Here is a 14389-nt window from a genome sequence, read left to right on the forward strand (position 1 = left end):
ACAGAAATACACAGACCTGGACAAAAAATGATATCCAAAGAAACCCTGAAATAGATTTGTCATGATTTTCCTTCTTTCTAAATCAGTTTTCCATTTACACACAGCCTCCTCTCCCTCCTCAAAAGGGCAAACATTTGATACGAAGGCCTATTGTGTGACGTCAACAGGAAGGCCACCAATAACAGCGAGACAGCTCACAGGATGTTTTCATGGATTGTTTGAAGCTAGCGGACAATATGAGAGGTAAACATGACACTGTGAGGAATACAAAGAGGTCACAGGCTCTGGCACGGCCTTACTGTGACAGTGCAGCTCAAAGCACCAGATATATTATATTATCACGGCCATTTGCAGTGTGTGTGTTCATAGCAAGACAACATTTGTGTCAGTTAACAAGATAGTTGTACGGGTGAATGCAGGTGGTCCAGTAATCATCCAGTGATCCCCTGTGGCATGTCAAGGTTGATAGTACAATCACATTCTATTTATATGGCCCAATATCACAAACTACACATTTGTCTCGGGGGCCCTTACAGTGTGTACAACATACAACACCCTCTGTCCTTAAACCCTCGTACTACATAAGGAAAAACTCCCATGAAAACCCACAATCAATGGGGGGGAAATGTTAGAAACCTCAGGGAGAGCAACAGAGGAGGAATCCCTCTCCCAGGACGGACAGACATGCAATAGGAGTTGTGTGTAAAGATTGAAGAAAGTAATAGAATTCCAACATAGACAGTGCTAAAGACAAATATTTGAAAGTGAATGTACCTATGGAAAAAGTCTATGTGCGTAGGAGTGAGTGAGGACCACAGACACAGGCCCAGCTGTCACTCATGATCCGGACGTAATCTTAATACTGGAAACCTGCAAGGTGAGAGACACACACACTCCGGGGATGATGCCACTGATGCTGAGTTAGTCAACTGCTTTCATGGGAAGAGAGAAAGAAAGGTAGGAGAAGAGAGGTAAAAGTTGAAAGGAGATATCTCCCTGAATAAGCCTGAGCACGAGCAAGTCCTAACTATAAGCTTTAACAAAAAGGAAATTCTTAAGCCTACTCTTAAATGTGGTGAAGGCTTCCCAAACACACCTGGAGGGAGAAGAGGCGCTTTTCAACTTGAAATGTTGTAATTAGTAGATAATGAAATGTATTGATTTCACGCCACTGAGGAGATATCTCACAGTTAGTCATCATTACCCAATGATTAATTAATCTAGAATCTTCCAGGCTGTTCTCTAGAAACTATTATCCACTATAGTATAGTCCTGAGTTATTTAACAAATACTAATCAACAAGTCTGTTGTTGACCTTAGTGTGTAATTTTGAAGGTGTTTCCTCTCATTTAAAAGTTGTGGATACAACCAGGTCATACCTTACAGAAGCTAAATCATGTTTTCTTTTGATTTGTTTAAACAACTCAGCGTAGCAGTGTACTATTTGTCACAACATTTAGAATATTCGACCCCAGCTTTCATGATTTTACTGTCATTCAAAGTTGTACCAGCATGCAGAGCTAACTTAACCTCAAAGGAAAAGAAGTGGAGCACACTGACTGATTTCTGCCAGACCAGCATTTAAACACTGAGTCTTCCTCCTGCCGTAATTACATGAAACATTTCGGACCAAGCTGCAACTCTAATGTAAGAGAAACCAAGATGAAATGAAAACAATAAATTGTGCCCATGCAGTTTATGGCAATAAAACTCTTGTGAGCTCACGACGGGGGGGAATATTTGTGAACGCTGCACATTCCCCCTCTGTTGTCTCAGACTCTACAGTAACATGGGGGTCAAAGGTTTGTGGGACAAATATTTCTCCAAAGTATGCTTGTGTAAGCAAAAATATGAGCTATTTATAGAGCAAAGCTAACTAAACATCAAGACCTCACAGAGATAAATTCCATCACAGATTTCTAACAACACTGAGATTAAAGACACCCAGCCTTTCTGATCTTATCAGGGGGGGTGAGCCATAGATATATATAAGGCTAGATGGCTCAAGGGGGAGTCGCCAGCGTAGATCACTGGTGGCCATCTTGCCACAGTCAACAACTACTGCTACAGCTGTTGTAAGGTGAGTGATCTGCACAAAAATACTCTTAACTCGCTGAAATCTTGACTGATTTACAAACGGTTTGGTTTATTATAAACATTATTAGCATGGCTGATACAGGAGATCAAGACATGTTGAAAAAAAAAGTCCATGATTATAATTATAAGTATGCAGTATCATAACTACATATTTGATGTTTATAACAAACCAAACCGTTTGCAAATTGGTTGAAAATTGAGCAAGCTATGGTTATTTCAATAGTGCACCATAGACCTAATGTTATGACTGAGCGAGCTGCCTGTGGCAAGATGGCTGCCATGTGGCAACGTCGGTCTCCATTGGCCAGCAGCGTGGGTGAGTCATCTAGTGTTTATATATATCTATGGGGTGAGCAGCTTTGAGTCATGTGGTCAGCAGTGATGTCACTCTTTGCCCACTTCCAAGGCTGTTTCCTGACATGAATGACATCATGTTCATCTGTTGGCTGTTGTAAGATATGCCTGTTTTTTCTCTGGCAGGCCTTGGAATGTAACGTTTCCTTTGTTTGTTTAAGATATGACACCATTGGTTCATATTTTCTCCGTCATTAGCATCCTGTAGCACGAGTTGCTCCACTGACCTCGACTGTCCTCCGACTTGCCTGGGTTTACTTGCTACATACTATCACTGTTATTTTCTTTGAGAGTTGTGTACCAGATTTCTTAATCTAAAAAATGAACTGAAAACTGAACACAATGAAAAGCAGCAGCACTGAGTCCTTAAACCCGTGAGTCAGCATTTTACCATTTCCGGTTCCCCCATCGCAAAATCAATGTTTTTTTTGTTTAACGTGTTTTTTAAATAAGTAGGCAGACGCAGACGCAGTTAGCATCGCAAGGACTCCCTCAACAAAAAGCAAAAAGCATTTTTCATTGGGTTTCTGCAGATAAAATAAGATAATAAGTACTTTATTGATCCCAATTTGGGAAATGTTTGTGTTGCAGCAGCATAAAGAGACATGGCATTGTATAATAACAATTTAAAGAAATAAACAAGAAAGTAGAAAATATACATGTTGAATTACAACATTTACAGTAACAAATATAAAGCAAGTTAAGTTAGAGAAACACAGGGATTTTAGCCTTTGCAGACCATTTACATGCACACAAACCTATAGTACACACTCCAGGAAAGGGAAAAGCATAATAGGGAATCTTTAACTGAAAACGTTTTATTTCAATTTCTTGCTTTATTTTTCTGTTAAAATATGATTTTCCAACTTGTAGTAGGAAATAGTAGTTTTACAAATTGCCACCATTACACACATTAGAAGTGAAGTTAGCTATTTGCACCATTATGTCTTAAAAGGAAAAGATAATTTTTTCTTCAAATTTGTTATATAAGAGGTCAATTTTTCCTTCTTAATATATGACTTTTTTCACGCCTTTCATAAGTCCTTGTTAAATAGTGTGGAAGCCTCGTTCCTGCATTCCAATCTCCTAATTTAGGGGGAAAGAAAACATGCTTCATGCAACAGAGACCAAGATAAGGAAGCACATCTGACACATAAACATAGCCGGACCCAGATTGGAGTGCAGCGCTCTTATCTCACTGTGGGCCTCTGGTGTAACAACATACCACACAAGCCAAATAAATCACATTTGTGCTCTTCAAACACGCGCTCCCTCCCTGCCCGGCTTTCTCTTTCTCCATCAAAGCACACAGACCTCAGGCCCCAATAAAAAAAACAACACCAGAAAATTGTGCTGTGATAGCAAGGCTTTTCAAAAATACCCCACAGTGTATTTGTGTTGAAAAATACCACCATGTCAACAGTTAGGGGCCCAGCATTGGATGCCAAAGTCTCTGGATCTCATGGAGCCATGCGTGTGGGTGGAAGAGAGTCATGGCAGATTTCAGGCTGTATATGGAGAAGTGGAGCAGCAGTCTATTGGTTCCACTGAGTGTTGTTCAGTAAAATGTAATTATTGATCCATTACATGTAGTCATGAGATCTTTATTTTGCCTCACTGATGAGCAGTTTTCGCACTTTTCCATGACTATTTATTTCGGACGCTGTTATCTTCTTGATAAGAACCATGGATGATCTTTTTGACCAGCGGTGTATTTCCTGTTTCCATGGACTCAGAGGTGGAACTCCTGCTATTATAATATAATCACATTTCATTTGTGACATTAATCCTGAAAAAGGTGCATCAGCTCTTTTAAGCTGAGGCCAACTCCACCAAATGTAGACTACACAGGAGAGGAGAGTGAAACCTAAATGACCATTGTATATAGTATTTCTATTTTTTTTACATTATTTTGTACATAATGTTGAAAAATGATTCAAGATATAAAGGCTTCATTGTTTTATGCACTATAGCTGCAGGTAGTTTCGTCCATGAAATTCCAGCTCCTTTAACAATGCAACATGCAATATACATAAAACATAAAAACAAATTCAAATAGAGCACGAAGAAATACGTAAACTATATATATATATATATATGTCAAATTAAATAATATAACATATAAACAGAATTTAAAAGGACATACTGTATTGTGGTTTAAAAAAGTGCGTTTTGTAACAATGTATAAATAAATGTGTAGACTGTGAACAGATGTGTAAAAAGGTAAAGAAAGTTCATTTCAAAAGGTACATGAAAACCAGCCTTTCCTCTGATGTGATTCACAACTTGGGTCTTATGTGGCCATTGCCTAAAATTCAAAACATTATAGTGGTTTTGCAATTAATGTGTAATGTGAAAGGGACAAAAAGAGAAGTCTGTGATTCCACTGAGCTATAAATCCCCTTTTATCTTATTTTTTTCCAACAGAGCTTAAAGACTGTTCGGACCTCATGTGTCAAGTGGTCGAACAAGAATCTAATAACAACTTTATAAGGGGATAATCTGCAAGTCGTAGCCTCCAAGTTAAAACCATAGACTGTATAAAGGTTCAAACGAAATAGACAAGTGTTAAGCGTTAAGTGGGATAATACTGTAGAACAAACGGCTTCTGTTTGAGGTTGGTAAAATAAGGTCATCCTTGTAACTTAGAGAGATATTTTATTATGTAGGTAGTAACTGTATGCATCGCTAAGGTTAATTTAAATTCGCTATGCTCAAGTATGTAGACAAGCTAACGTCGAAGTAGTGTATGTGAAATCAACCTCACAATAAGATGTGTGTATATTACAATTATTAATGTCATATTTCAAGATGATTACTTAGATATTACAATATGGTTGGTTGAGCTGGAGTTCATTATTGAGCTTACACGTTAACGTCAGTCATATCTGAAGAACGAACCCAAACCTTGTTGTTTTTATTAATTGCATTTCCAAATTGGTATCAAATAAACAGTAAGCATTGGTAACACAACTTCCAAAGTTACAGTAAAATAAAAAGGACCCTGACTCGGACAATACACAATCCAACATGTTCAACAGAAGAGAATAAGTTATATTGTTTGTACACATGGTACTTTACATATATATCTGTTTATTTAAAGTGTCCAGGTGATGCAGACAGGCTGGACCAGAGAGTGAGAGACAGAACTGGACTCCTCACAGCAGTGAACTTCAGCACAGGTACAAATACTCTTTTTTCATACTGTACAAAGAATCAAGAAAGATATTGGTTTAAATAAATGAAGTATTGACTTTAATACACTGATATACATTCCATTAAACAATACTAAATACTAGATCACCTACACATCAGTGAAGTTGAGGGTTTTTTCCATGCAAAAGGTTACATTTAGATGTTAACAAGCAATATGACTTTGTCAGCTTTGTAATTTAATGTATTGAAGGCAAAGATATTTAACGCATAGTGACAACTGCTATTTATCTCTCAATATTGTCTGTAAAAAACGTGTTAAAAGTTATTCTTTCAGTGAGACAACAGAGCAAGCTTCTACAGTTGCACTAAGTTTTGATAACAGTTAAATATTATTTTGATAATAAAATATATTTCAATGTTGATGAATTACATACTGTTCATTCATAATCTGATTGTCTTTGTAGCTCACTGTTGAAATAAAAAAAACATTACATATATATAATACAAATAATTATATCTACAGCCCCTAAACACACAAACACACCTATGTTTTATGTTTCCTGTAATTTTTGTTAGGAAAGGACATGCCTGTAAGACACGATTCAACATGTTTTCCTTCTCTGAGGGTCAAGAAGAACATCCAAGAGGAAAATTAAAAGCTGATGTTGAGATTTTAAGACCAGTACAGGACATTCACTAAGAAACTACACTTTTATTGTGAAAACAAAGATCTGCACACACCGAATATTTTGGTAGTCTATCAGGACCATCATTTGTTTGTGACGCTGCACCTCAGAGAAGGTGTGGTTATTGTCAGGCTTATAACGTGTGGCGAAAAACATAGTCAGCTGATCGAATGCACCTATTTCCACATCTACACTCCATCAGCTGATTATTTCTATTTGCCCTACGTCCAGTCCAGAGCCCTTCTATCTATACGGCGCTGGTCCAGGCTATGGTGAAAACACAGCAGATATGAAATATCTTCTGCCTTCACAGAGACAGAGACACGTGTGTCCTGCAGGGGCGCTGTTGCTCTGAGCGCGTGCTGCTGCGCGCCGGAAGCCCCGCCCACCCCTCACCCATGGCCGCTGCCTGCTGAAAAATAAGTGCGCAGCTCCGCAGCACGGCAGAGGGGGCTCTCCACTGAAAACCGCAAAACCTGGACTAATTTATACAACCACCGGCTCTTATTGTCATTCTTTAACAACAAACATGACAGCCACTATTCTTTCTCCTTTCTTCGAGTACAGGGAAGAGTCGAACAAGGTAAATGACGAGAGGAAATGGGCGACTGAATGTAATCTTTTCTCGAGAAACCATGCTAACGTTAGCCCAGCCACTTTTTAGCGCAACTTTAATGTTAGGTTTGAGGAGTACTCACACGTTTGCTGACTAGATACTGTTACTGAGTAACAGTATAAGTATTCGGCTCCTATAACTTAGTTTACTTATCATTTACGTCTATTAAAAGTATGTTTTTGCTGTGCTTGCCAACTTGTTGATCTTGTTGCAAAGTGGCATATCGTTCACAGCAGTTTTAGAGTGACGCACACAGACAACGCGAGTAATCCGTTTTTAATGTTAATGTTGAGTGAAACAAAAAGCTGTGTTTGTTTGTGTGTATGAGTGTGTGCGCGCGTGCGTTCGTGTTTTAATGCTTATTTAGCATTATTTATTACCAGCACGTACCGATAGCCTGCCATTTAATGTTAACCGAAGTTAACAGCAGAGATGGGAAAAGTACTCAGATCTTGTACTGAAGTATAGCATAAGTACCAGAGTGTAGGAATACTACTTAAAAGTAAAAGTCCTGCATTCAAAATGTTACTCTAGTAAAGGTTCAAACGTCTTTGCACCAACATATACTTAAAGTGCAAACAGGTAAAGTACTCGTGATACACGTTAGCCCATATCAGAATAATATATGATATGTTTTATAATGATTGATCATTAAAGTGTTATCAAAGCTGGTAAAGGTGCAGCTAGTTTGAATGACTTTGTATACTGCAGGGTAGCTTGTGAATTTACTCCAGGTGGAACTAAAGTCTGATTTAAGACTTGATTATGTTTGACATCATTATTGCAAATCTGAAAAGTAACCAAAGGTATTAAATAAATGTAGTGGAGTAAAAGTACACCATTCACCTCTGAATTGTAGTGAGGAAGAAGTAGAAATTGCAAACAAATGAAATTGTACTTAAGTATAGCACTTCAGTAAATGACGTACTTGGTTACTTTACACCACTGGCCACGATTGCTGTCTGTAATGATATGGACTTTGTTTCACGTTAACTAGTTCATTATGTTATAAATATGAAGCAGTAACTTGGGTTATTAAATACATCATGGCATTGCTACACAGCTTTATTATAGCCAACGATGCCTTTGTACTTTAATTACCTGCATGTCCTTTGGAGTCTGAAAACTGAGCTGTTACTCTTTAGTTTTTTTTATCAGTAAGTGTCAAACCCGGATGTATTTACTAAAGCACTTACTTACTGTTGAGCCCTTAAGAGCTGCTTGCTTTTGCCAAATAGCCTGCAGTATCACAACAGAGGAAACTTCAGCTACGGGCCAGTCCCATATGGAGCCATGAAAAGGATCCATATGGAAGAAGGCCAATTATTCCCAGAACAGACTGTATTGTTGAAGCAATCTGTGCTCATTGACATGCTCTACAGATTTTACATTTCAATGTTGAACTCACGATAAGGAGAGCCAGTGTTAAAGTCATCAATATTGTTTTACAGCGTAACTTTATTCAACACATAATTATAGAATGACACATGCACCATAAGCCGCGTTCACACCGCAGTACTTTTCCCACTTTAGTTCCGAAATGTCGCGTTCACACCAAAAAGAGCCGGAACTCAAATGAGTTAATCAGAACCTTTTTTACCCCCTTTTTTGCCCTAGAGAGCAGGTACTTTCGTGGGAGAAAAAGGTTCCTATGTCTGATTGGCTGGGCGGAATGCAAACCACGCCCCGTAAAACTCCCAAAAAGTTTTGTGAAGCCGCCATTTAGTTATCCTCGCATTAGCATTATTAGCATTAGCCCAGCGCACAAACGCAGAGAGACTAACTTATGGCAACACAAAGTAAAACATGGGAGCGGAGGAGATGAGGAGGTGTCAGCGTTCTGGCGATTTACTCGGAAGGCTTCAGTAGAAGCTGCTGGGAGTCCCAGCAGCTTCTACTGAAGCCAGTCCCCAACTCCGGGGACTTCCGGCCGGGGACTTCGGGTGGCAGTATACGCCGTGAAGTTGTTTGCGGCCTGCCAGTAAACCCAAAGCAGAAGAAGAAGAAGTAACGTCAGCGGCTTCATTTGCCTAATCCTCCCCCAGGGACTTATTCCGGTGTGAACGCCATCTGTACTTAGTTCATGAGAACTAAAGAGTTCTCATGAACTAAGTACTGATGAACCTTTGTGGGAAAAGTACTGCGGTGTGAATGCGCCTATAGTGACTTCAGGACTATTCTGTGTTCAATGAGTGGTGAAGATTCTTCTATGGTACATTTGACATTTGAAGCGATCTGTACAGTCTTAAAATGAAGACTTGAAGACACAATCCACTCCTCATATGATCTGAACAACAGAATAGAAAAGTGAGATGCACACAGATGCTAAACAGGTTTTGTCATTAAGAGTTTCTTTCTTTCTTATGGAATTATTGTTTAGATTTTAGGGAAATATTCATAACAAAATACACTTAATCTGTCAGCGTATCCAAAGGGAATTAATAGTAGTTTGTCATATGACTTGGGCTCAAACATGAAATGAAGAAAGATAAAATCATTTCATGCCCCTTTGAAGTTTCCAACGCTTCAACTTTACTTTGTGTTGTAGCTGATTTTTGTGCAACATTACTCGCATGGCTATGTTAAAAACAATTTCTATACTGCATGAAAAGCTTTTTCACGTTAGACATTTTTGCAGTTTCACTGCTGATGTAAACAGAAGCACATGAGGTTGAAGTTAGATTTAAGGAAGTAAGATTCAATTAAGTTCTTCAATAAATCACCAGTTTTTTTTCATCTTGAAACTGTTACGGTTCAGATCCTGTATTCAGCTCCTTAAATTCTAACCTCGAGCTGAATCGATTAGCTGACTTATTGACAAGTTGATCGACAGAAGAAATATCACAAACAACATAATGGATATACTTCCAAATGATAATTCATTACAATTCCTTTTAAAATATGGAGATTTCTTCCTCTCTTCTTTTTTATATAATACTAAAATGTTTGGATTTTTGACAAAACGAGGCAACAGCTTTTTTGAATATTGTTTCATAGACCAAATGATTAATCCAAAAACAAATACGCAGATCAATAGACAAAAATAGTCGTTAGTTGCAGCCCTAATCTTCTCACTAAGTAGGGAAGTGTGTGAACTGCTAGTTTTTAATGAAATGTGTTTCTCTTTACAGAACAGTAAGATGCATGAAAACTACAGTAACAACAACAACAACAGTTTTGATGGACTTCAGCTGGCGTCTGTCCCATGCTCCAGTGCCAACCCCCCCTCCTGCACCCCTACTGGGTCCCTGCTGGACAGGAAGGTGGTGGGGGCCCCCTCTGCAGAAGGCCTGTTCCAACGCCGTCACTCAGTCAGCCTCCCTAGTCCAAAGTTCAGCCATAACCAGTTTGTCAACATTCAAAGGGATCCTTCGCTGATTCTGGACAGCAGCATCAACAACAACAAGGAGAACCATTTCCGTGAGCGCTCCTACTCAGAGCTGGGGGAGCGGCTGTGGCCCGGCTCTCCGGGAAGCAGCCAAGTGAACTCGAGTCGCTACAAGACGGAGCTGTGCCGGCCCTTCGAGGAGAACGGCACCTGTAAATACGGAGATAAGTGCCAGTTTGCCCACGGCATGCACGAGCTGCGCAACCTGAGCCGCCACCCCAAGTACAAAACGGAGCTGTGCCGCACCTTCCACACCATCGGGTTCTGCCCCTACGGCCCCCGCTGCCACTTCATCCACAATGCAGAGGAGCGCCGGGGGCCCCCTCCCCTATCTGCCTTATACAAGATGGAGCGCCCTCGGCTGCAGCACAGCTTCAGCTTCGCCGGCTTCCCGAGCTCCAGCGGCCGGCGGGACAGCCCCACCTCGGTCACACCTCCACCCTTGTTCGCCTCCGAAGACCTGGGTGAGTGGCAGAGCAACCCCTTTGCTTACTCAAGCCAGGAGCTTGCAGGCCTATTCGGCCCCAGCTTGGGGCCACCACCCATATCTGAGCCTCAGGTTCTGGCCCCGCCTTCTCCGAGCTCCACCTGCTTTTTCCAGCCGCCATCAGAGAGCTCCTCCAGCCCAGCAAGCTCTCTGTCGGATCAGGAGGGCTACCAGAGCAGCCAGGGCAGTCAGAGCGGGTCCGAGTCCCCGCTGCTGGATGCCTCCCGCCGCCTCCCCATCTTCAGCCGGCTCTCCGTCTCCGATGATTAGGAGTCAAGAAAGGGACAGGAAGACGGAGACCATTCACCTCCCTTTCCCACGTCTCCTCCTCTTTAGCTCTGTTTACAGGAGAAGCAGCTAATCTCATCACAAATCCAGATCAAGTCTCTTCCAAAATCATGAACAGTTGGTAAAGCAGAATCTGATTAAGGCCCTGCACTGGTGCATTGGTGGAATGAATGTGAACGATTGTGTACGTAGCTCAGAGATCACATTATAGAATACTTTAATATAACTTATGGGCAGTAGGAGAGGCAGGAGGGTCTGTGTGTGTATTCAGTACAGTCTCTATGCTGTGTGTTGCAGCCATTATTATTATTCTGATCTCCTGTGCCTTGACACCTCCTCGAGGCTTGTGACAACTCAGTGTTTAACTTTTAAAGGATCGTCACCATAAAATGGAACAAGAGCCAGTCAGTAGACAGTGATAGTGCCTTAGGTCTTTTTCGTGTGAAGCAAACAGTAAGACTTTCTCTTCACCTCTAATCATGCCCAGTTTCCTGTTCCCCTGCGTGTCACGCTGACTGTGTTTTAGAGTCCGTCTCACAGAATGCTTTTCCTCAGACAGGCTGGAATGCTGGTGCAATGTGCCTCTTAATATCCAGCCCGTGGGTCAGTTATTATTCTCCGTTTGCTCACCAGAGACTCTTTTTCCAACATATCCCTGAAGTTGGAGTTAAAGAGTCAGTTTACCCAGATTTAAGAAAACTATATTCCCTCACTTACCTGTAGTGTCATATTCATATAACAATGCAGATTCTCCTGCTTATCATTTTTTTTATTCAGAGATATCCGTTCCTTCAATCCTATTTAAATACATTTAGTCGCCACATGTCGTCCAGATGGGTTTCTGTGTCACTCGGAACACACTGGAGACATTTTTACAAATGTTCCAATATAGCTGTTCCCTCGGAGGTCCATAGAGGTACACGAGAACAGAGACACTCAGTGTGTCATTTTGAAACTGGGTAGTGGGTTATTTGTCTCTTGGTAAACTGACTCTTCAACAGACTGTAACAGCAGATGGCAGGTTCTGAGTGTTGATTGGCCACGTTGGTCTTTTGATTTCAACCTCGTTTGAACAATTAGATTCTTTGTTAACAGTGGAGTTGATCCAATCCCCCATTGATCAGTTCTGTCTGAAATCAATGCGCTCCTGTTGATTCCACCGTAATTATTATTATTATTATTATTATTATTATTATTATTATTATTGTCTAGTTTATTTCCCAAGGCCTTCTGAGTAAGCGCTTTGGGGGTCACTGCTTATTTATCAAAATGTATTTATTGCTGATCTTAAGCATTTTTATTTTGTATTTATCTGGTTAATGAAACAATAGAATATATATTTTCTTTTATGTGAAATTAGGATCCTCTGCGTTAATCGCAAGATTGCGAAGATCCGTTTGTGTTTGTCTTTTTTCACAGTTAATATATTATACTGCTATGACATATTTTGTAACATTTGATTTATTTACAAAGTGAACCTTAATTTAAACACATTTGTATTTATTGTTTGTTCCTCCCACATGTTTGACTGCAGGTGGAGGTGGCAGTCAGTGCCTCAGTGTATGTTAGAGTGGGGGGGGGGTGAGATGTGCAGCTGCCATAATGAAGTTCAAATTAATTCAGTCAGTGCAAACTAATCAGGTAACTAAGCTAGTAGCATACAGGGTGTGTGTAGAGTCTGAATGCAGGTAATGCAGGTGTAGCAGGGTTCTGATGTGTGCCTTATTGTCTCCGCCCCCCCCATCTTTTTTTGCCAGAGCATTTTGTGTCTCTAAACGTGGAATCAATGATGAATGTATTTGAGTGAACATATTTATTGGCATAGAGTGGTGCAGGAATGAGTCCTAAAGCTTTTGGTTCCCTCGTCTCAAATCAACTGCATTTAAAAAAATTTAAAAAATGTCTAAGGTGCCTGAAAGAATGTGTGTGGGTTACACAAGCTAAAGACATTATCACGCCGAACATTAGCCAGCTTTAGCTTAGCAGTGTAGTTCCGTTAAAGCCTAACTAAGTTTTATTACCTTTGGCAATTGCATTTACGTTTCAGAAATCATAAAATGAAGTTAATAAGTAGAGATTATTTTGCTGAACAAAGTATATTATTTTCTGCATTATTCCAAAATCCTATTTTTTTTAAATTGAGAGAACCATGTGATGCTAAATTCTAGGTGGCCTTACGAGAATACGTCATGACTGCACCACTCTAGTGATATTCCTTTTTAAGGCCTTATCTCGTGGATTTTGAGATGGCACTAGTCAGGAGAAAATATGTGTGTACTCTTCTGATCATTGCAACAGTCACCGTGGTTTTAGATCTCCATTCTTCAGGTATACTGATTTGACTGTAAAACCATCCACTGCAGTGCATCTCCATGAATAATATTGAACAGCAGAATATTTCAAAGTGACTTGCATTTGTGTTGGAACCCTCTTTTCATCTCCCACCTGCATCTTACAAAATGCCAAAGGATAACGTAGCTTCCTTTTAGTCCAGCCTCTCCTCCCTGCTGCAGGTCATGGCAGCAGCTTTTGTCATTTGGAAGAATGTAAACTGGCTCTGGAACAGCTGTCTGTCCATATTGGTCTTTTACTGGGATTATTTCTCATTTGATTATTAAAGTCACTGAATCAGTTTTACTTTGTGACTAAAGCATCGTCAGCTCTTATTTTGAAAAGATGATTGAGCAGAATGCTTGTTCCATGGACAGGCTAAGTAGCACCTTGAGTCATCACAATGATGTCAAGGTTATTATTGACCACTTTTTCCCATGAAAGTGCCTATAAATACATTCCAGGTTTCCCAAATGTTGTGCCTTGATATTTTTCTATAACAGAGCAAATGAAAGCCTAAAATGTATTCCTGTAGGTTAGAGGTTAACATCATTGACACATGAAAAGTGTTGAATGTATTCTCCAGCAGCCATTGCTGTTACTACAGTAATTACGTTGTTTATTTTGTAATGACAGTTAAAACCAATAAAACATGTATTTATATTAATTGTGTGAGTCCCAAAGTTGTTGTTTTATTGTCGCCTCATCACAGCTTTAAAACAAAACAAATATATATATTCGAATGTGTTATTTGATAGAAGTGTTAAAACATAACTTTGGTTAAACAGGCTTATGAGAGTATGTTTTGGTGTACATCATAAGATACGTCCGTAAACACCACACTGGTGAATGTGAAGCTTTGTGTCTGGAAAATAGCGGGTGCTAACTAGTGGCTAATCTAGGCAAGCTTTAGCTTAGCGGTGGTGATGCCCAGCCATGATGTGCTTCATTTATAGCCACATGTAAGCTTTTACTAGCTGACACTC

At 40.0% G+C, this 14389-nt stretch overlaps 1 protein-coding gene across 1 annotated transcript; it reads left to right on the forward strand.

Annotated features, from left to right (window-relative positions):
• The first annotated feature begins 6689 nt into the window (after positions 1–6689).
• Positions 6690–14071, forward strand: zfp36l1b (zinc finger protein 36, C3H type-like 1b). The gene is made up of 2 exons (XM_034150595.1): positions 6690–6876; positions 10041–14071. Exons 1-2 carry the CDS (start codon positions 6823–6825, stop codon positions 11052–11054), a joined length of 1068 nt encoding a protein of 355 aa, XP_034006486.1. The 5' UTR covers positions 6690–6822; the 3' UTR covers positions 11055–14071.
• Positions 14072–14389: the final 318 nt, after the last annotated feature.

The sequence above is a fragment of the Trematomus bernacchii genome, unplaced genomic scaffold (genome assembly GCF_902827165.1).
Source record: "Trematomus bernacchii unplaced genomic scaffold, fTreBer1.1, whole genome shotgun sequence".
NCBI lineage: Eukaryota > Metazoa > Chordata > Actinopteri > Perciformes > Nototheniidae > Trematomus > Trematomus bernacchii.